At 44.0% G+C, this 23,547-nt stretch overlaps 1 protein-coding gene across 1 annotated transcript in view; it reads left to right on the plus strand.

Moving 5' to 3' along the window:
* LOC138299480 (cysteine-rich protein 1-like) overlaps nt 1–20,695 on the plus strand; it is a 225,326-nt gene extending 204,631 nt beyond the window's left edge. Inside the window, exon 4 of the mRNA XM_069237750.1 lies at nt 18,499–20,695. Within this exon, the coding sequence (XP_069093851.1) occupies nt 18,499–18,581 (83 nt within the window). The 3' untranslated portion in view covers nt 18,582–20,695. The remainder of the gene's footprint in view (nt 1–18,498) is intronic.
* Nucleotides 20,696–23,547: the final 2,852 nt, after the last annotated feature.

A 23,547-nucleotide genomic window follows, 5' to 3' on the forward strand; every position in this document is an offset into this window, starting at 1 on the left:
CATCTATGATTGTAATACATTCATCTGCATGACCCCAATTATATTCAGGGACAAGACTGGAATTACTCCAAAGACCAGGCTTACTTCCCCCGCCCAAAAAAAGTTATATAATGAGGAGGAATGGTCAACAGTCAACAGGTCAAAGGAGCCGTGGGTCAAAAAAGTTTGGGAACCACTGTCTTATAGGATAGTGCTTATTTCAGTAAATTAAGACAGGCATTGATTAGGGTTTTCAACATTGGGGGTTCTGAGGCAACATGATGCTGGGGTAGTAATTTGATCAATTTTAGTTTGTGCCTGAGTTGCTGGGGGCTTGTTGCGCCCCATGGTGCCGAGACCTTAAGGACAGATTCTGCTAGTTCCTCATTATGACATAAGCCTGGTTTCCCCTCAACACAGTTTCTACCAATCTGAGTGGGTTCCCCACCTTGGGCAAGCGTATGCTGTTGTCTGGTCCTCAGTGAGCAAGTTGTAACCCCCAGACTGCTTGTTTTATTAGACCTCAGGTGGAGTTCAGGCAGCATGGGCAACTAGGGAATTAAAGTTAAAATCCTTTCATAGGGTATGATGTGTAACTACAGGCCATCATGGCAATCATGAAGTAGGAGGGGGAAAAAGGTAGAGTATCCTCTACAGTGACGTCTGGTCTCTTTCCTCCAGGCTTGCTGCAGCTTTTCAAGCCACATCCACTTTGTAGCCCTGCAGCAGGGGAGCAGGCCTTCAATGAAGTATGACCCCAGCAGAATCCTGCTGACGGGTGACACCCCTGGCTTGTCACAGGCTCAACGTCTGCCACCACCAGGAAGGAGACTCGTTACTCGCAGCCGACAATTTCCCTCCACAATTCGTGCTGCTGTGCTCTACCTGTACCTGATCACAGGTGGGCACGGGCAGTTTGAACCACTTAGTCCTGGGCCCAGGATGCCTTCAAGGGCAGAACAGAGTGCCAGGGGGCAGGTTTCTCCTCCTTGTCATTCCTCACCCATTCATTCTGGCTGCTTTTTAAAGGTACCTCGGGCTGCTGTCTTTCGTCGTTCCTGCAGTTAGGCCACTGGGTAGATTGTGATCACTGTGGCTGGCTTCTTATGTAATTGGCACCACAGGCTATTAAGGGAGAACCACAAGGTCACCCTGTCATGCCAGGATTACTGATATACGTCAGCGACCAGAGTGGGTATTACTCTCTAAAGAGAGTGACAAGAGCTTATGAGCAAGCGGCTGTCATCTTGGCTGTCAATGCCAATTTCTAATTAATTTTAATGCCTAGAATCTAACTATTCTTCTGTTGTTAGGACACACAAGCTGCTGACTGGGCACCTACCCGCGCACCCAAGTTCCATTTTATGATCTCGTACAGGCAGCATTAGCAGTCTTTTGAAGCAGCTCATGCCATTTGTACATCAAAAAAGTATAAAGAAGTATAAAGAAAGTGAGATTTTAAGCACCCCTGTTCAGTGATTGGCATACCTTCTATTTTCTGAGTTCGGCAATGCTTTGATGGCTTGTGTAGAAAAAGTTTTCCATGCCTTTAATCCCCCTGGATTTTTTGCCTTTTGACTAACCAGCTTTGGACTTTTACTTTGAGTGCATCTCACTGAGTCATACTCATGGTAAATTCTGCAGAAATAAACTGAAAATTCTAGCTGTTGATTCCTGCCTTTTAAGATGCTGCACATCAGGGCTCTGGGCTGGTTCAACTCGAACCTATTAGCACAAGAGTATGCACATATGTGAGGGCTGACAATGTAAGACTCCCTCTGTCACGACTTATGTACCCGAATGTTCGGCTAGTGCCACGCGCAGCGGCGCAACAGTAGGTCCCCCCCCCGAAGGCCCAGGTTTGTGTGGAAACAAGCGGTGAAAATGGCGAATCAGAAGAGGTGCGTGAACAGAAGATGCATCTTCCCAAGAGCATTCACTGAGAGGGTAACCCTCTTGTACCTCATATTCAGGTACATCATCCACTAACACAGGAGGAGGACAGGGAAACTGACAAGAGTAAGGATCAGGGACATAGGGTTTGAGCTGAGAAACATGAAAGACCGGGTGAATCCTCCAGGTACGCAGCAGGTGAAGATGGACAGTGACAAGATTAATCAGCTGAAGGATACGGAAAGGACCATAGTAACGAGGTGTGAACTTATTTTGAGAAAGGCGTAAAGGTAAACATTTTGACGAAAGCCAGACTTTATCCTGAAGGTGATATTCTGGAGCATCCCTACACTTCTTGTCTGCTATTCTCTTCATGTATCTCTTGGTGTTCAACAAGTTAGCTCGAATCAATTTATGGATCTGTAAAAGTCGTCTGGAGAATGAAGTAACAGCAGGAAGAGAAGAGGCAGACTGAGGAGGAGTAGGAAAAGAGGTAGGATGATAGCTATAAGAACAGAAAAAAGCAGTGACCTTGGAGGCACTATGGACAGTGTTGTTATAAGAGAATTCAGCGATAGGAAGGTAAGTGTTCCAGTTGCTATGGGTAGAATTACAAAAGCAGCGAAGGTACTGCTCCAATCCTTGGTTGAGACGCTCAGTCTGTCCATTGGTTTGAGGATGGAAACCCGATAATAGTGCTATGTTGATATTCAGTGTCCTACAAAAATGTTTCCAAAACCGGGAGATGTACTGAGGTCCCCTGTCAGATACAATGCTGGGTGGAAGTCCATGGGGACGGAAAATATGATGGATAAATATCCGACTTAGTTCCTAGGACGTAGGTAGTTTTTTCAGGGCAGTGAAGTGAGCCATCTTAGTAAGGGAATCTATGGTGACCATGATAACCCGGTTTCCTGCTGATGGAGGTAATGAACACATAAAATCAGTAGAAAAGGTGTGCCCGGGAGCCAGTGGAACAGGTAATGCTTGTAGTAATCCTGCAGGTCTGGTACAGGGGATCTTTACTTGAGCACATATGGGACAAGCCTACACGTATTTTTTGACATCCGATTTCCAGGTAGGCCACCAGAAAGATCGTGAGAGTAGTTCTTGTGTGGCCTTAATGCCTCTATGATCAGCGACCGGCGAATCATGGCATATTTGTGGTGCCTTTTCTCTTACTCCATTAGTAGGGAGAAACAACAAGTTCTTATAATAACAATACCCTTGCATTTTACATATGTTCAGTTTCTTTAATTCTTGATCAGCCAGGTTAGAATATTCCAGTTGTACTGCATCCAGGAAAGACTGAGCTACTTCGATGATCTTATTGGGCTCAAGTAGATACTGAGATGGGGTAGAAGTACAATCTGGATAACGGCGAGACAGAGCATCAGACAGAATGTTTTGGGATCCAGGAATATAGGTGACATAAAAGTCATACTGACTGAAGAAAAAGGCCCAATGAGCCTGACGACTGTTATGGCATAAAAAATTACGTAAACATTGTAGATTACGATGGTCTGTTCTCATCTCGAACGGCTCTTTGGAACCCATAAGAAACTGTCTCCGCTCTAGGCAGGCTGTTTTCAGAGCTAACAACTCCCTTTCAAGTACTGAGTAAGGTTGTTCTGATGCAGAGAGTACATGGGACAAATAGAACACAGGATGTTCAAGACCGTCATCTTCTTGTTGTTGGAGTAAGGCAGCTCCGATGGCTCTTTCGGAAGCATCAGTAACAACAATAAATTGTTTGTTAGTATCTGGGTGTCTCAATATCAGTGCTTGAGTGAAGGCCTTTTTTAGACTCTGAAAAGCCTTTTCAGCCGCCATTGTCCAGACAAAGCCTTTCCTTAAATTTTCCTTTTTTAATGTTTGAGTTATGTGGCTGGTTTGTTCTGCAAAGTCTAAGATGAACTGCCAATAAAAGTTAGCCAATCCTAGAAAACATTGCGTTTCCTTAATAGAGGAAGGAGATGGCCAGTCTAGGATGGCTTGTGACTTTTCCTGGTCCATTGCTATTCCAGTAGGACTAAGGTGATATCCCAAATATTTGACTTCGGTCTTGTCAAACTCACACTTTTCCGGTTTACAGGACAGTTGATGTTCCTGGAGTCTTTGGAGGACTTGTTTCACGTGAGAGGAATAAAGTTCAGGACGTCTAGAATAAATAAGGATATCATCTAAATAGATGACGGCCGTATGGTTCAAGAGATCAGAGAACACAGTCCATAAATCTTTGGAAAATGGAGGGGGCATTAGGGAGACTAAAAGGGATAACTCTGTACTCATAATGACCAAAAGGGGTCCGGAAGGCAGTCTTCCACTCATCTCCTTCTTTAATACCCAAAAGGTGGTAAGCTTCACGAAGATCCAATTTGGTAAATCGTTGAGCCCCTCTGACTGCCTCTAGTATATCCTTGATGAGGGGCAAATGATAACGGTCTTTTATAGTTATTTCATTTAGACCCCGAAAATCAAGGCAGGGACGAATATCCTTCGTCTTCTTGGGTGCAAAAAAGAGGGGAGCCCCTGCCGGAGAGGACGATGGTACAATAAGGCCGCTATGTAAGTTTCCTTGCAGATATTCCTTTAGAACTTCCCTTTCAGGTTCCGTGAGTGAATACATCCTCCCAAAGGGAACGATAGCTCCGGGTTCCAAGGGAATAGCACAATCGTAATCTCGATGTGGAGGTAACACAGGTCTGGTTGGTTTTTGGAACACATCTTGAAATTCTAGATAGTGATCGGGGACACCTTGAACTGTATTGATGGAACATCTGGTAGTAATTTCAGTAGGCATCAACCTCTTGGGTGACCAATAAGTGTCTGAAGCAAAGCAGTTCTCATGACAAAACTGTGAGGACAGGGAAATAGTCTGGGTTTCCCAATTTACATAAGGGTTATGTCTTATGAACCACGGAATTCCCAAAATGATAGTATGATTGGGGGATGATATTATATCAAACGAGATGTGTTCTTGGTGGTTTCCGAATTGTAAACTCAGTGTTGTGGTGGTGGTATCAACTGGACCAGAGGATATTAAGGACCCATCCACTGTGTGAACTTGTTCTGGGGTTTCTTTGGGTCGTGTGGGTATTTGTTGAGTCGTGGCCCAAGTTTTATCTATATAGATGCCACTGGCACCACAGTCAAGTAAAGCCATTGTTCTCTCTTGACGGCCGTCCGGTAAATGTAGCGTCACAGGTAACATAAACAAAGTAGTGGCATTGTCCTTGAATGAACTGATGGAAGGTATAGCCGATGATCCCGTCCCCTCCCTTCTTACAGAGGACGGGAAGTGGTGTTTCCCAATGGCCTTTGAGGATGAACGGGGCAGGTACGAAGCATGTGGCCGGCAGCACCACAATCCTTTCCTACGTCTGTCTTCCCGCTTGCTAACGGAAAGTGGGCCTCGAGTGGTATCCACTTGCATAGGTTCGCCTTCAGTGTCTCTGGCGGGAGGATGAGGTTCCTCGGGATGATGCATAAAGACACCTGAAGTGCTTGGCTGAGAAGATTCTCTACTCTTTCTCTTCTCCATACCTCGTTCTTGGAGACGGTACTCAATGGAAAGAGCCTGATCCATCAGACCACGAAGATCTTCAACTCGGGTGGAGTGTACTACCTCATCTTTAATCTCCTCTTTCAGTCCTCTACGGAAAAAAGTCACCAGAGTTCGTTCCACCCAAGTGGTCTCAGCCACTAGCTGTCGAAAGCGGGTAATATATTGGAGGACATCTTGTGAGCCTTGTTGGATGTCACATAAGGCTTCTTCTGCAGAGACCTCTAATCCTGGATGACTGAACATCTGTTTAAACCAATTCACGAAAGCGGATTAGTCTGATAATACTGGGTCAATGGAGGATACCATCGGGGTTGCCCAGGCCAAGGCAGGACCGGATAACGTACTGATAAGATATCCCACCTTTGCCTTGTCATGGGAGAATTGGGTAGGTCGGAAGGCGAAATACACCGTCAATGCATCGAGGAACTCTCGCTGCTTAGTTGGTTCACCTGAGAAACGAGGTGTAGAGGTGGAGACGGCCGGAACATCCGCACTGCGAAAGGCCAAATCTTGTCGTAAAGCAGCATTCTCATTGCCTAATTGTTGCAGTTCCTGAGCTTGTTGCTGAATGGTTGCCAGAAGAGATTGGTCAGGATCTGCAGCAGCCGCCACTGTATCATCCATGATGTTAGACGACGTCGGGAGTATTGGGCACTGGAATCTGTCACGACTTACGTGCTGCTTTACCCTGGAGGCCGCAGAGCGAGTGGCGTTGATCCTGTTCTGGAATGTTCGGCCTTGGCCCAAGTAGGGCGACTCTTTCTGGTAGCCACGGTGCTGCATGCAATGGGTACGCCAAGAACAGGCCGTGTCCCTCAGAAGTAGTGCCAGAGGGAAAAAAAACCTGAAAGGAGGAAAAAACCTCCAAAAAGATAGAATCCTGCAACAGGAACAAAAGGAATGGATAACAGCAGGAACAAAATACAGGAAAATACACTGGAACCGACGAGAACCAGCACAGGAATACAAGGAAGCAGAAGCGAAGACACCATCCAAACACAAAGTGTTGCAGAGCAAGGAGAGAAAGAAACACAGCCCTTAAATACCAACAAACAGGAAACGACCAACAGGAAGTAAAAGGACACCATCTTAGATAGGGAAAAGCACATAGAACAGAATGGACTAGGAACCATAGAGAGTAGGGAACAAGGAATGCTGGGAAGAGAAGGGTACTATGGGAAAGGGGGAAAACCATAAAAGAAGGCACAACCAGATGTCCAGAAAAAAGAAGAAAAGAAAAGAACAGGTGAGTGGGGGGTCAGACCTGCCTAGACACGCGGTGCGCTAAAAAAGAACGAGGACCCATGCCCAATTTGGGGTCTCGTAAAGTACAGAGCAGATTGGGGGTGCGGCGCGGCGCGTCTTAGGACCGCGTGCTGCAGCCCGAGCCAAATGTTTGGCTCGTGCCACGCAAAGCGGTGCAACACCCTCTAGCTCTGCCTTGAACTTGTGCACAGGTAGCCTGTCATAGAAGGAACCCTTCAGGGATTGGGGCTGACTTAGTGTAAGCCTTATAATGTGAGTGAGCATTGATAGTGTTCATCTGTAATGATTACTGAAAAGTCTGTGCATTTTACAGATTTAAACAGTATGGGCAAAATTTGCACCACAGCACACTTTTGTAGGTCTTTTTATGGACCACTTCAAGCCACCATGGTTAAATGTTCCAAAAGGCTATGCAGGGGGGTTAGCGAAGGAGTGAAGTAATGCTGCAGCACCCTAAGATTGGTAAGAATGGGCAGAGATGCCTGCTTTCCAGAGCAAAGGAGATACAGTTGAGAGCGCACTGGACCTGGGAGGAATGCTCAGCTGGAAGAAGAAGCCCCCTGATTTCACTACAAGGATGATTCAAAGGCCTTTGACTCCATGCTATATGATGAATGCAAAATATTACTATTGAAAATTAATTTAAAGGTATTGCATTTGTTTGATATGGCATATTTTTGCATTTAGCATGTGCTGGAGCTGTGAACTGTTTTAAGGATGTTACCATAGGTATTTCCTTTTACCTAATTGTACATATTTGTAATTTAGGGGATAGTATTTAGTAGTGTGTGCCTATTAGAGTGTGATTCTTTTTTTATAAGAAAATACATTGACTGGACAATGATTTATTGACTATTGCTGCATAGCAGCGAGCTGGGGTACGAACCCAAGCCAGCTCCTCTGAGTAGGCCTTGGACTGCTTTGCTTTACTACCCTGAGTTAGTCAACTGCTACATTAGGCTACTTGGTTCCCAGCAAATGTATTACTTGTGAAGAACTCACATCCTTTGCAACTAAAACCCAATTTATTACAGCCTTTACACCCTTTCTGCCTTTGCAGTGGGAAAACTTCAAAGGAAAGTCTCTGTTGTTCACAAGATCGTGCCCTGCCCAGGCCTGGCTCCAGACTCACACAAGGGGGTTGGAGACTGCATAGTGTGAGGGCAGGCACAACACTTTCAGCTGTAAGTGACCACTCCTCCCTGCACTCTAGCTCCGATGGTCCATCAGGATATGCAGGCTACACCCCAGCTCCCTTTGTGTCACTGTCTAGGGGGATTCACAAACAGCCCAACTGTCAGTCTGACTCAGACAGGGAATACACAAGCAGGCAAAGTCACAGAATGGGTTAAGCAAGAAATACCAAATTCCACATTTCTATCAGCTTCAAAGGGAAAATGCACTTATGTTATTTAAAGGCAGCCCACATGTTAACCTATGAGAGAGATAGGCCTTGCAACAGTGAAAAACTAATTTGGCAATATTTCAATGTTAGGACATGTAAAACACATCAGTACATGTCCCACCTTTAACATACAATGCACCCTGCTCATGGGGCTATCTAGGGCCTACCTTACAGGTGCCTTACATGTATAAAATGGGAAGGTTTGGGCCTGGCAAGTGGGTAGACTTGCCAGGTCGAATTGGCAGGTTAAAACTGCACACACAGACACCACAGTGGCATGTCTGAGACATTTTTACAGGGCTACTCATGTGGGTGGCACAACCAGTGCTGCAGGCCAAATAATAGCATTTGATTTACAGGCCCTGGGCACATCTAGTACACTTTACTAGGGACTTACTGTAGGAAAGTACCATCTTTCTTGGCATGTTAACCCCAATTTCTGCATGTTTGTCAGTGTGTTTTTATTGTCCCACTGGGATCCTGCTAGTCAGGACCCCAGTGCTCATAGTTTGTGGCCTATACATCAGTATTTTTTACTGTGTTGTCAGTATGCTTGACTGTGTCACTGGAGTTCTCCTAACCAGAACTCCAGTGCTCATGCTCTCTCTGTTTATAAATTTGTCACTGCAGTCTAGTGACTCCATATTCCACTCTAGATTGGCATACTAGAACTCCCTTATAAGTCCCTAGTATATGGTACCTAGGTACCCAGGGCATTGGGGTTCCAGGAGATCCTTAAGGGCTGCAGCATTTCTTTTGCCACCCATAAGGAGCTCATACAAACACTCCTTCAGGACTGCCATTGCAGCCCAAGTGAAATAGTTCAAACACTATTTCACAGCCATTTTCAATGCACCAGGTAATGTATAAGTCACCTATATGTCTAAACTTCAGTTCCTGAATGCTAGGTGCAAAGTTACTGTGTGTGAGGGCACCTCTGCACCAGCAGAGGTGCCCCCATGTTGTCCAGGTCCAATTTCCCAGACTTTGTGAGTGCGGGGATGCCATTCTAAGTGTGCACTACATATAGGTTAATACATATATGTAGCTTCACAATGGTAACCTTGAATATGGCCATGTGAGGTGTCTAAGATTGAAAAATCATACCCCAATCCAATTCTGGTATTGGGGGGCCAATTCCATGCACCATGGGGGCTCCACCATGGACCCCCAGTACTGCCAAACCAGCTCTCTGAGGTTTCCATTGCATGTCACCTCACAGACAGGTTTCTGCCCTCCTGGGGTTTGAGCAGCTCAATCCTAGGACGGCAGAACAATGCATTTCCTTTAGGAGGGGGGTGTTACACCCTCTCCCTTTGGAAATAGGTGTTACAGGCATGGAGGGGTATCCTCCCAGAGCCTCTGGAAATGCTTTGAAGGGCACCAACGGTGCCCTCCTTGCATAATCCAGTGTAAACCGGTTCAGAGACCCCCAGTCCCTGCTCTGGCGCAAAACTGGACAAAGGAAAGGGGAGTGTCCCTGGGTTCTGCCATCTTGTTTTCAAGATGGTCAGGAAACTCTGGGAGCATCTGAGTGGCCAGTGCCAGCAGGTGACATCAGAGACCCCTCCTGATAGACACTTACCTGGTTAGGTGACAATCCTCCTCTCAGGGCTATTCCTCAGATTCGGTTTTGCAAGAATCCAGTAGGACTCCTCTGCAACCTCTGGTTCACCTTCTACCATTGGATCAACCACAGAACTGCTCCAGGTGCTCTACAACTGCAGCAAAGTATCCAAGGAGGCTACTGCAACTCTGTAACTTCAGCTCCTGCCAGCAACTGCAACAGTTTCCAGATTGTGCACGCTCTGAGGACTGCCTGTCTTCATCCTGCACCAGAAGGAATCTCCAGTGGAGTGAGAGAGTCACTTCCCTGCTTCAGCAGGCACCTCTCTGCAGTAACAGCCATTACTCTGGGACTCCTCTCCTGTCGACGAGCGCGATCTCTGGAACACAGATGGTGGACCGAGGTGATCCTGACTATCCAAAGGTTCAGTTGTCCAAATTTGGTGGAGGTAAGGGCTTGCCTCGCCGAGCCAGACAGTACCCCGTGCACTACATGTTTTGCAGCTCCTAGGGCTTCTGTGCGCTTTTTTTTCCAGAAATCCTTCATGCACAGTGTAGCCCAGATCCCCAGCACTATATTCTGCAAAGCTCAACTACCTGAGTTGTTCTCCGGCGGCATGGGATCCCTTTGTGTAGTGCTGCGATGACCGTGATTTGCAACTCCATTGTCCCTGTGTCCTGGGACTCCTGTGGGTGCTGCCTGGTCTCCTGAGGGCTCACTAAAATGCTGAGAGCCCCCTCTGTCTCCTCAGTCCAAGTTGAGACCCCCAGGTTCCTCCTGGGCCCAGGTTACGCCTTTTCCGCCAACCGCAACATTTGCATGAGCCAAGGCTTGTTGGCAGAATCCAATGACGAAAACCAGCCTGCATCCAACAACTCAACGTGGGACATCTCTTCCACCAAGCAGGAACCCGCCGCTGTCTTCTTTGGTGCATTTCTTACTTGTTCTTCCGAACTGAGAATCCACTTTTGCACCTTCATCCAGGGGCTCCTGTTCTTCCTGGACTCTTCATCTGTTCTTGGACTTGTTCTCCTCTCTCCACAGGTCTTCAGGTCCAGGAATCCATTGTTGGCGTCTTGCAGTCTTGCTTGGTTTTTGCATTATCCTTCACTACGACTCTGAGTGTGTTCTGAGTAAACTTGCTGTACTTTACTCCTGTTTTCCTGGGCTCTGGGGTGGGGTACTTTACTTACCTTTGGTGTTTTCTTACACCCCCCGTGCCCCTCTACACACTACTCTTGCCTAGAGGGGAAACCGACTTTCCCTTTCTACTATTTTAATATATGGTTTGTGTTGCCCCTAGGCCCATTCTAGCCTAAGGTGATTTTCACACTATTTTATGACTGTTTACTTACCTGAGTTTGGTTACTACTGTGTATTTAGTGTAAAACACTTACCTCCTAAGGGAGTATAGCCTCTAAGATATTTTTAGACTTGTGTCACTAAAATAAAGTACCTTTATTTTTGGTAACAATGAGTATTGTGTTTTTTATGTGTGAGTGCTGTGTGACTACAGTGGTATTGCAAGAGCTTTGCATGTCTCCTAGTTCAGCCTTGACTGCTCTGCCTACAGCCACCTCTAGGCAGCCTGGCTTCTAGACACTGTCTTCATTTCACTAATAAGGGATTACTGGACCTGGTATAAAGTGTAAGTACCTAGGTACCCACTACAAACCAGGGCAGCCTCCTAGACTTACTAGTAAATCAAATGTGCCAATCATAGAAAAGGCAGTCACTCATACATTTTAATCAGGGAGCACCTGCACTTTAGCACTGGTCAGCAGTGGTAAAGTGCCCAGAGTACCAAAACAACAAAAACAGAGTTCAACACACAGTCAAAACATGGGAAGCAGAGGCAACAAAACAACAGGGGAGACCACGCTAAGGATTGCAGGTCTAACAATGCACATATTAAATAATTTATAGAAATACAAACTCAGCATTTGTAGGCTTAAGTCATGAAGCGTTTCAGCCACTCTCTGTTCTAGATAACAGTATTAATCCAGTCAGTATTCACAAATGTACGAACAGGCCAGAGGAAATACAAGTCCCAGCAAGTTATTTGTGCTGGTTGAAAATCTAGTAGCAGCTGAAAGTTACCCTCATGACATCCGACAGTGGAGAACTCTGGAGTATCTTTGGGTTATTGTTAAATATCTTCTTTTCAGGGGTTTACATCAAAGCTGGGCTTCACACAGGAATCTTGGAGACATTTGGGTATTTGAACTATTTTGTTTACAAGTTTGGGACAGTCACACATTGTACTTTATTTTTAGTCCCCCATTCTTGTTTTTTTTTAAATGTAGGGCAAACACTGATGAAGCCAATAGGTTTGCCTTTTGTGTAGTACCTGCACACAGAGATAAACACACCATATTACTGTATTAACACTTGCATGAACACATGCAGGCAGAGCAACATAACCACAGATACCCATGAGCCTGGGCTACCAGAAATACCAGCACTGGTGTGCACAGACCACCAGGTATGCATTCACCCCCACACACAGCCCAGCCTATATATGAGCAGCTAAGAAAACAGACCATCACACAGGTAAACAAGCAAACAAAGGACATACAAATATAGGGGCTTATTATAAGCCCTATGCGCCCCCGGTGCGTCACTTTTGGTGACACATCGGTGGTGCATAGTGCAGGCACATATCTACAAGACTACGCAAGGCTTTTCATGTTCTCTTAGATATGGTGTAAGTCGATGCAGATCAAGTTGCTGTTTTGCTTGACAGTGCATCGAGGAGGTGGTTTTTCCTATGCAACACCCATGGCTTTTGGCAGATTTCCAGATTTACAAGGCATAGTAAACCTTGGAATGCATCAAAATCTTACGCCTCCCCACGGGAGGCGCAATGAGGAGTGACATCTTTATTTCCCCTGCTTTTTTTCCTCTTTCTATGTGTGATTCATTCCGTAGCGCACATAGAAAGAGGAAAATGCCTCTATGGATTATTTTTTGGCACGAGGTGTCCCTTCCTGCACAGAAACAATCCTGTCTGTGTACGCAGGTATCCTTGCACCATGGTGCAAGGGTGCCTACATTGGCACTAGGCAGGCCATTCTGTGCCAGCACAGGTTAGAGAGGACAGAAATGCGCCGTACCTTCTAGATACAGTGCATTTCTGCCCTTTCTATGTGGCTCAGGGCAGAGCAGCAAGGTCAGTTTTCAAAATTTACTTTGAAATGTAAGAATCTAAGGATAAATGTAGAAATGCAGTTTCTGAGCTGAAGTTGAAAGCAGAATTTCCGACTGGGAGCGATTTGAGTAGGGTTCTTTAGGATTTATTAAATTAGTTAGGTACAATGACACTAGTACTATGTCTTCTGTAGTGTCAACACTAAATGTCCCAGTTCTGGCAAAATTACACATGATACAGTGCCACTACAGATTATGCGAGAGAATGTAATTCACAGACACACCGAAACCACTACCAACAGAGACCGAGCCAGAGTACACTAACCTATGTTTACTGGACAGATAGAACTGACTTTGTCAGTGGCTGCAGGACCAGACCTGAAAAAGTGCCAGTACACACTGTGCCACGTCGGTGGTGCTGTGTTTGTTTGAATGCTGTCAAAGCACAGTATTCTACTGGATTGAGCATATCACTCTCTAAGGCTGCAAGCCCAGCGAACATGTAGGGATGCAGGATGCATGCAACAACATTATGACAAGATTTTCTCTTAACTAGTGCTTAATTTCAGGCGGTGGTTGCCAGTGGGAGGACACCAAAAGTAATTTTGGGGGACAGCACATATTTTCTGCTTCAGCCATTTACTAACAGGAGGAGAAGAACAAAAACAAGACAGTAAAATGAAAGAAGAAAAAACCGTTAACACCGTCATAAAAGAAGAAAACAGGGATGGGGCAGAGAGTGTCTGGTAATAGAATAAAGAGGCACGAGAGGAATCAATACTCCACAGCCTTGGTATTCAGAGAGCCAACATTTCCGGCACTCGTTCTTTTACCAATTAAACTAAGTACACTCCAAGATATTTTATGGGATGTGGTCAATTTAAGACTCTTTTCATCTTTTGAACATTAGTTTCAATTGTTATACCTTCACGAGGAGGATTAATTAACAGGTGAGTAACTACGAAATATGTATGATGATGCTATCAATCTGCTTTTCTGATTTTTTTTCTGCTTTGTTAAGGAAGATCCAAAGGCAAATATACTTGCTTTACATAAAGCTCAAAACATTATTTACAAAAATATACGACACAAGATTGTATTAGCATTTCTTTAGATACTTTAAGAAATTGCTTACATTGATATACTCAGTACACCTACCAATTTACAACACCCTCTGTAATCAGATTGCAAACTTCGACTCCCCAATCCCCAACATATACCCCAACACTTGGGCAGCAGCATAGCTGGCCACATGAGTAAGATATTGGTAAATAACAAAGTGCAAATGTGATTCCCCACCTCTCATGCACATTTATTTCACATTTACTGATGAGCATAAAGGACGTGATGGTACTATCCCCCCTACATTTCAGGCTACAATACCTACATAGGGATGAGTCACTGTTATTGAAAAGGAAAGATTTTACCTGTCGAAAAGGGGTATTTTGATAAGGCACTATGCAGACTTTACACAGTAGCAGTCGGGCTACACATGGTAGGCGCGTTGCCATGTTTGGACTGCCACTGTAGTGGATAGCAATATAGGTCTTGCAATCCACAAGAGATATTTAGGCCCATATTTATACTTTTTGACACAAACCAGCGCCGGTTAACACCATTCCTACGCACCATGCGGGCGCCTTATTTAAGGAATGACGTTAGCCGGTGCTGCGGAGTGGTCAGAGTAAAAAAAAAATGAATCAAATCAGGCTGCTCCGGCATAGGGGAAAATGGGGGTTGTGCATCAAAAATTGGTGCAAGTCACGTTTCAGGCAAAAATCATGCCTCAAACCGGACTGCGCCATTTTTTGACACACAACCCCTATTGAAATGACTCCTGTCTTAGCAAAGACAGGAGTCATGTCCCCTTGCCCAATGACCATGCCTAGGGGACTTCTGGGCATAGTCATTGGGCACAGTGGCATGAAGGGGGGCCCAAATTAGGCCCCCCAATGACACTTAAAAAAAAAAATATATACTTACCTCAACTTACCTGTACCTCTCTGGGTTGGCGCCCCCATCCATGGGTGTCCTCCAGGGGTGGGCGAGGGTGGCAGGGGGCGTCCCTGGGGGCAGGAAAGGGCACCTCTGGACTCCCTCCATGGTCAGAGTCCATGGAAGTGAGCCCACAGGTCTCTTAACGCCTGCCCTCACCCAGGTGTTAAAAAACGGCGCATATCAGGCTGTACACCATTTTTTAAGGGCCGCCCCCTCCTGTGCGTCAAAATGACGCAGGAGTATAAATAAGGCACCCAGCCCTTAAAGTCATTTTTTGGGCGGGAACGCCTACCTTGCATGTCATTAATGCAAGGCAGTTTACCGCATCCAAAAAATTACGCACACAGAGGAATTTTGACATCTGTGGGCTCGGGCGTCAAAGTTTAAAAATGGTGCACGGTTTGCGCCGAATGTGCGGCAAAACAGAGTATAAAATATGCCCCTTAATTTCCAGGCCTTGGGTACACTGCAATGCCTGCACCATATACTAGGGACTTGCAGGTACATTGAAAATGGCAATTAGGAATTAGCTGATTTAACCATTTTCAAGGTGGAGCACAAGCACTTTAGACCTGTTTAGTAGGGGTAGAATGTTCAAAGTCCTGCTGTCTATGATCTGAGAGGAGCTCTGAAGGATTGGATTAGATCCTTCTTGTACCCATGACAGGGAAGTGGACTCCAAGGTTCAGTTGGCTGACCATCTGTGTTGCTACAGGGATACAACAAACTTCAAGAGGGCTTAAAGTGTCCAGTTAATCAATAACAATAGGATATAGTCTGGACATTACTGTTGGCCTCTGCCTTTCTCTAAGTGCCCCCATGGAGTCCTGGAAGCCTTAGATGTTTACTCATGTGGTTGGTTAGGCACAGAAGAAAGTTTGGAAACTTTGAGAAACTTTTGTTCCTGAGCCTCAGCTGTAATTGACATAAAAAGTATCTGATTGGCAGCTGTATTGTGCTGGAATTAATTTCAGCTTTGTCCTGTGCTGAGAATTCTTCACCTCTGAAAATATGACAAAGTCCCTTTCTGAGTTGTGACATAGAAGATTTTACAACCAAAACCTGAAAAGCTCCACAGCATTAGCTCAATCAACCTGCTTTCAGTAGCCAACCTCCTGCTGCACGGCAGTGGCTATAATTCAAGTTTTGACCTGTGCAGAGAAGATTTTCAACTCAAGCTCCAAAAAGTGATAGTCTTTATTTGAATTTGGTTTTAGAAATTTTTTCCTACTTGGTCTTCCAGACTTTTCATCAGGGCCAGTCCACTAGTTGAATCTGACAATGGCTCCCTTGAGGTTGACTTCAAATTGCATCTAGATTCAGGTCTACCATGACTATTGAGTCTTATTGGTACTTCGTGCTTTTTGGTGCTGTTTTTTCTTAAATGTTTTAAAACATATATATATATATCTGTTTTCCAGTGTTGGATTTGTGTTGTTTTAGTGTCATTTTGTTGATTGCATATTACCCTAGTTTTATATTTTGCTTTGGTTTGTTTATTGCTTGGTGTTCTGACTTTATTACTGTTTCGGACCTTGTGAGAAATTGGGTTGTTAATTGACTGGGGTGTGAGCCCTGGTCAAGCAACAGGCACAATCTACTGCAGGGTGAACCCCAAAAAGTCACTAATTTAACCTTCAGAATAGCAAGTCCTCAGTTTTAGAAAATGTCCATCTAAGAACCTTTAGCACCAAAACCCAGGGTCCAGGAGTGGATGGATACCACTTGGGGGTTTAGGACTCACTCAGGCTGGGTCCAGGTGCAAGTTCAAGATGGTGGGAGCCTGTTATGTCCTTGTGGCACTGAACAGAAGGACAGAAAAACTAGCCAGTGGAGTCACTTCTGAAGTTTTGGGTACAGGTAAAGATGCTGGGCTCTACAGCAGTGATGGCCTCTGAAGGTTCAAGGCTCCAGGAAGCAAAGCAGTCCTTCCAGGTACAGCAGCAGTCTGGCAGACTGCATAGCAGGTCACAGTAGCAGGCAGTCCTCTGAGAGCCCTTCCCTGGAACCTTTCTTCTAGAAGTTGGGAGACATTTCCTGAAGGGTTCTTTGATATTTCAGGAGTTTCCTGCCACCCCTGTCCCAGCTCCTGGCTGGCTGCACTGACAATACAGGGTCATTAAGCCTATTGTGTGGTGGCAGAGCACAGCCTATTCAGATGGAAGTGAGGCTGTGCTTAGCTCCGCATTAAGTCAATTAATGATACATTCAGGCTCTTCTAATCCCACTACTGTGTGACTGTCTGAGGTGATTTCACAAAGTCCTAACTACCAGTTACACCAAGTGATTTGACCAAAGACAGGCTGCAGGCACAGAAGGCTTAGGGCAGGATAATGCTAACTTTTTAAAAGTGATATTTTCAAACTCGACCTTACCATTAAAGAAGGTTTATCATTACTAGTGCATAGGTACCAAACACGGTATAGCAACCTCCTCAGGTTTAGGAACTACAGTTTATTAAATATAATAAGGGTGTCCCTAATGTTATCATATGAGAGGGGTAGGCCTTACAGTAGTGAAAAACGAATTTGGTTGTTTTTCACTACTACGACATGCAAAACGTAAAAGTACATAATTACTTATTAAAGTGTTAATTACACGCACCCTGACCTATGGGCTACCTAGGGCCTACCATAGGGGTGACACAAATGTAATAAATGTAATAAAAGGGGAGTTTAAGGCTTATCAAGCAGTTTTAAATGCCAAGTTGACATTGCAGTGGGTCACTGCCTTCAGGCTGCAATGGAAGGCCTGGGACAAGTTTAAAGGTGCTTCTTAAGTGTGTGGCACAATAAGTGCTGCAGACCCATGGGTAGCGTTTAATTTGCAGGTCCTGGGTATATGGTATACCACTCTACAAGGGACTTACATGCAAATTAAATATGTCGATCAGGTATATGTCAATCAAACCTTGTTTTAGGAAGAGAGCAAAAGCCCTTTAGCACCGGTTAGCAGTGGTAAAGTGCACAAAGTCCTAAGGCCAACCAAGCAAAAACCCTGTAAAAAAGTAGGAGGAGGAAGGCAAAAAGTTTGGGGGTGACCCTATAGAGAAGGCCATTTAAAAAAGTCCTCTTAAATACATTACACATTACCCTGAATTAAGCCTATCTACCATAGTTACCAGAGGGTTCAGCTAAGGCGGAGAACAAGGTAGTAATCCCCAGGGCAGCGCTGCATGCAGAGCTGCCCTGGCGGATTACGATCTCTGCCACCGTGGTCGGAGCTGGCAGTTTCCTGGCAGTCTGACAGCCAGGGTTGTAATGTGGTGGTCAGACCACCGCAACAGCAGCGGTCCTGACTGCCAGCGCAAGTGTTGCGATCTGTAGACCGACACCCTCATTATGAGACCCGAAATGAGGTCCGACCTTTTATATCTATGCCTAATATATTCCAGAAGTCAATTTAAAACAAAACAAGCCAACATTAAAATCCACCATATTGTGTTTCTCTACAGTGAGAATGTATGTGCTATTTATATAGTGCAAACCTGGCTGAAATTTCAAATTAGAATTTCTTGAACTCAAAATGTCTGCGTCATTTAATTTTTCTTTCTTTAATTTGGATTACTTACCAATGTCACTTAGATCCTGAAAATCTGCTGTCATTTGATATTTTAAATATGCTGTTTTATATTTGTACTAGCTACTTCTTATTTGTTTCCTGTACTTTTAGGAGCACGACGTCCAGCATCCCGCACTACCTCTGTGCCAGCTGCTTCCCTTAAAGTGCCAGTGGACAAGCAGAATAGCTCATAGTGATGACTGCATGTTACAGCCAGCCCTAGGTATTCTTTGGATACCAGTGGCACGACAAATAATGCATATATTTTTTATTGTGAAATAAAAAACTGGCCTATTATCAAAATAGCGATGAATCAAATGAACTGAGGCTGCGTTTGTTATCTGCAACTTAATGGAGAACTGTAAAGAAATGATACTTAGACAAGAATTACATCTAAGCTCATTTGATGTCCCATTACTGTGTGCAAAATGTAACTATATTTATTATATTTTTCAATTTAGCTCCGTAGTTTATGAACTGTTTTTTTCATTTCTATATTTTGTCAATTATTATTTCTGGTTTGTGAGTAGAATAATAAACCAGGGCACATCTCCGCATCCCTGTAGGAAGGACCAAAAGTGGTTTGACTCGTGCCATAAAAGAGTGGGCTTTCGATGCAAAATCGATTAAGTGAACATGTGGTGCCCCAAGGTCAGTGTACCTCTCTCTTCCATCGAATAACCAAGTGACTGTGATGCCTGAGACCGGATTTCACTCTTAAAGAGCAGTGTACCGGTCTGGCCATGGTTCACCCCCTTTGGGTTCTACCTGGTACAAGCAGGGACTGTGCATCATTATACAAACTTGTGCTGTACCCAGATGCACCCGCTATTACAAACTGCTGGTCGGGCTTTCAATGTAGAGGGACCAGGCTCTCTTTTGTTATCAGCCAAGGTGTCCCTTCAGGTAGGTGCAGTGTGTGGCTGCAACCTCCTTTGGGAGTGCCATGAGGTGGTCCCTGGGTATTCTGTATCCCATCACATGCAGAGACCTCGGGTGGGATACTAAATATGCATCAGTTCTTATGTGCACCTCCTGACAGTTTGTTTGCTCCTGTATCTGTGTCGGTAATATACCACAGAATATAAGGTATTCTCTCCTTTGAATGAGACCACACCCCCATGGAAAATGAGGAAATGTCACCTCGAGATGATGCAGGTGCTCCAAAATAAGACTGATACAGAAGAGGTGGAACAGGTTTCATTAATGGCTTTTGCAATAATGAAATGCAGAAGAGCGCAAAGAATGGACAGTCTATTTTGTAATATGAAAAAAGAACATTTGATGGACGAAATGCTGAACAATGCAAACATTCACCTCCAGTCGCAAAAATCTGGGTTTTATCCATCTTTTTTTTTGCTCACCACTCCACCCCAGCTTGGACCCAGCCATATGCAAATCATTCTTGACCCAGTCCCCATGGGAACAGTCCATCCCCATTTGCATATGACTGGGTCCAAACTGGGGTGACATGGCAAGCAAAATAGCAATGGATTAAACTCGGATCTGTGACTGGGAGTGACTGTTTAAAAAGTTACAATACTACGTCTATCATTTTATTTTGTTTTGTGATGTTGCCTTGTGCGCCCTAAGTGCCTCTCCTGACACAACTATGCAGAGACACCTAGCATAGGTTTAGGCTTGATCTTTTCCATCACTCAGTGAGTTTTCCAACCATAAACGACTGGTGGAGGCCTATGGCCAAATGCCCGTGTGACACGGCCACTAAGCAAAGATCTTTCCATACGATTCTATTCTGTTCATTGTATAACTCACCAAGAAAATTACTATTGCTGCCATTACTGAAATCCATGAACTTGAGACAATGTCGACCAGCTTATGTGTTCCTACAGTCTTTGCCAACCATATACATCTGTAACATCATGTCTAAATTCCTATGGGCTATCCTCAGACACAGAAAAATAATAAATTTTGCTAGCGACTGAGAAGTAAAATTCATAACTTATTGCCATATGCAATCTGCTGGGGGATCTTCATCTTTTTTACTATTTTATTCCTCGCTTTTTATGATATTATTCTGAATAGTTAATGTATATATATATATATATATATATATATATATATATATAAATACATACCTCTATTATTTTTCTTTTTAATATTTTTTGCACAGTTTATAATTACAAAACCCTGTGTTTTACAGTTTTATTTTGCCTCAACACCACCCGTTCTACTGGTGTCTTTATGCTTTTCTTATATGTTTGGTTTATGGTCAATGTATTGATTTTGTTTTCTGTATGCATGCTTTTATGGCAAACGTCTGTTGAATAAAGCTTATTTGATTTGATTTGGATCCAGAATTACTATTTTGTCAAAGGACACCTACGAGACCTTAGAATGCAAAGCACCGCTATAGGCTAGCAAGATCATACTAGAGCCTATAGAAGTCACAAAATAAAGCTAGAAGGAGTATTTAACACTGATTTTAAGTTTAAGGACAAAAATACATCCTCAAAGGTATTCGTGGTAGACTACAATGTCAACATCCTTGGTTGGTTGGAGCAACAGAGACTGAGAATGTTGATCAACCTGTGCCAACCACCCTATGTCTCTCAGCATCATAGAAGACAGCTTGAAAGATATTCTTGAAGAGTGCAAGGAAGTATTCAGTGGAGAAGTTGGGTGTTTAAAGAATTTCAGACGTAAAATAATTTTAAAGAAAGATGTTCAACCTGTCAAACAACGTGTAAGAAGCATACCCTTGTCTGCCCACTCTGAACTTGCATCATTTTTGGGAATATGTGAATTTCACTCTAAATTCATACAGAATTATGCAACAAAAGTGGAACCATTTCGAAAGTTTACAAAGAAGGATGCAGAGTTCATATGGGATGAAATGTGTGAACAAAGCATGGATAACATAGAAAAGAACTTCAGCCAGCACCACCCTTGCAATCCTTCAGTGAAAAGCGACAAAGCATAGTGACCACTGACACCAGCCAGATTGGGTTGGGGGAGGTGCTCAGCCAGAGAGCAGTTAATCAGGAGAAAAGTATTGCTTTTGCTTCACGAAAACTGAGAGGAGCAGAGTCAAAGTATTCAGTGATTGAATGTGAGCTATTAGCATGTGTCTGGGCTGTTACAAAGTTTAAAAGTTTTCTTTGGGGAAAAGAGTTAATTGTACATACAGATCACTGCATCCTAGAAGGGAAACGTTCGAGTAAACCTACTCCAAGAATAGCAAAGTTTAAATGTAAGTTACAAGAGTACCAATTCAGAATAGAGCATATTTCTGGCAAAGTGAATGTTGCTGCCGACTACTTGTCACGTGCACCATGTGTTTGTGAAACTGATTGTGAAGAAGACGAGTGTGATGATGATGTGCTGGTTGCTTTTTTGGTTTAATAGTGAAGAGCACTATAGTGCTATTACCAAACAAGAGTGGAATGAGGCCACTAGAAATGACAATTTATTTACAGAAATAAAAAAGTACACAATTGATGGGTGGCCGTGTGAAAAGCGATTAAAAGAAACATTGCAAAAATATCGGAAAATTAAAGATGACATTACCATTGTTGATGAGGTCCTTCTTTGAGGTGAAACCCTTATTGCACCAATGCCATTGCGAGGGAGGTTGGAGGCCCTTGCACATGAAGCCCATGTAGTAATGACAGGAACTAAACAAAAGTTCAGGGAAAGGTACTGGTGGCTAGCCATGAATTGTCATGTTGATATATTTGTCAGCCAATGTCCCGTATGTGCTAAAGCGGACAAAACCATGTCTACTCACCGATGTCCCATGTCATCTATTGAGTTTCTGGGAGGCCCATTGATAAAGATCAGAATCGACTTTATTGGGCCAATGAATGTTCTACCCCTAAACATGCATTATGCCATTGTTACTATTGACTACTTCAGTAAATGGATTGAGGCTAAGTTTGTATCACAGCCCACCAGATCTGAAGTGACAACATTCTTGATGGATGTGTTTTGTAGGGAGGGCTTTCCACATCAGCTGGTCTCATATAATGGAGTGCAATTTCTGTCACAAGAAATGACTACGTTCCTGAAAGTAAATAACATAGAGCACCTACGGTCATCCTTATAGCACCCCCCAAAGCAATGGGCAGCTTGATCAGGCCAATCGCTTAGTCAAAGAAACCATTCAGATGGCATTAAGGTCTCACATTCCCATTGAGGCAGCCCTTAGAACTAGACTATGATTGTATTGCACCACTCCAAACAACACCACAAGCAGAACACCCTTTGGGTTGCTCAGGGGTAGAGTAGCCATTACACAATTGCAGCCGTACTGGTCAGAGGCATGGAAGAAATGGGAAAAAAGAACATGGAGGAAAAGGAGATCGAAATAAGAAAGCTAGTTGACAAGCATCAAAAATGCATGCGTAGCAACTAAAATGCTAGAAATGCAGTCAAGGAAACAAATGTGTGTGCTGGTGATTTGGTGAGCGTGAGATATCGAAAGAAGGGAATTAATATGAACAAACACAGTGAACTAAGACGAGTAGTTAAGACTAATGTTACAGCTGTCTTGTTGGACAATGGTCAATGGTGGAATTGATCAAATGTAGTTCTGGTAGTCAGTATTACCAGAACCAGGTCGGGACTGTAGGAGGCTGGCCTGGCTTGTAGTGGGTACCAAGGGGTACTTACACACTGTACCAGGTCCAGTTATCCTTCATTAGTGTAGAAGAGGTGTTTCTAGCAGCTTAGGATGATAGAAGGTAGCTATAGCAGAGCAGCTTAGGCTGAATTAGGAGACATGCAAAGCTCCTACTATACCACTGGTGTCATATGCACAATATCATAAGAAAACACAATACACAGATATACTAAAAATAAAGGTACTTTATTTTTATGACAATATGCCAAAAGTATCGTCAGTGAGTACCCTCAGTATGAGGATGCCAACTATACACAAGATATATGTACACAATGCCAAAAATATGCAGTAATAGCAAAAGGAAGTAATGCAAGCAATGTAAAGTTACAGTAGATTGCAATAGGAGCACATAGGTATAGGGGCAACACAAACCATATACTCCAAAAGTGGAATGCGAACCACGAATGGACCCCAAACCTATGTGAGCTTGTAGAGGGTTGCTGGGACTGTAAGAAAACAGTGAGGGTTAGAAAAATAGCCCACCCCAAGACCCTGAAAAGTAGGTGTAAAGTGCA

The sequence above is a fragment of the Pleurodeles waltl genome, chromosome 1_2 (genome assembly GCF_031143425.1).
Source record: "Pleurodeles waltl isolate 20211129_DDA chromosome 1_2, aPleWal1.hap1.20221129, whole genome shotgun sequence".
Taxonomy (NCBI): domain Eukaryota; kingdom Metazoa; phylum Chordata; class Amphibia; order Caudata; family Salamandridae; genus Pleurodeles; species Pleurodeles waltl.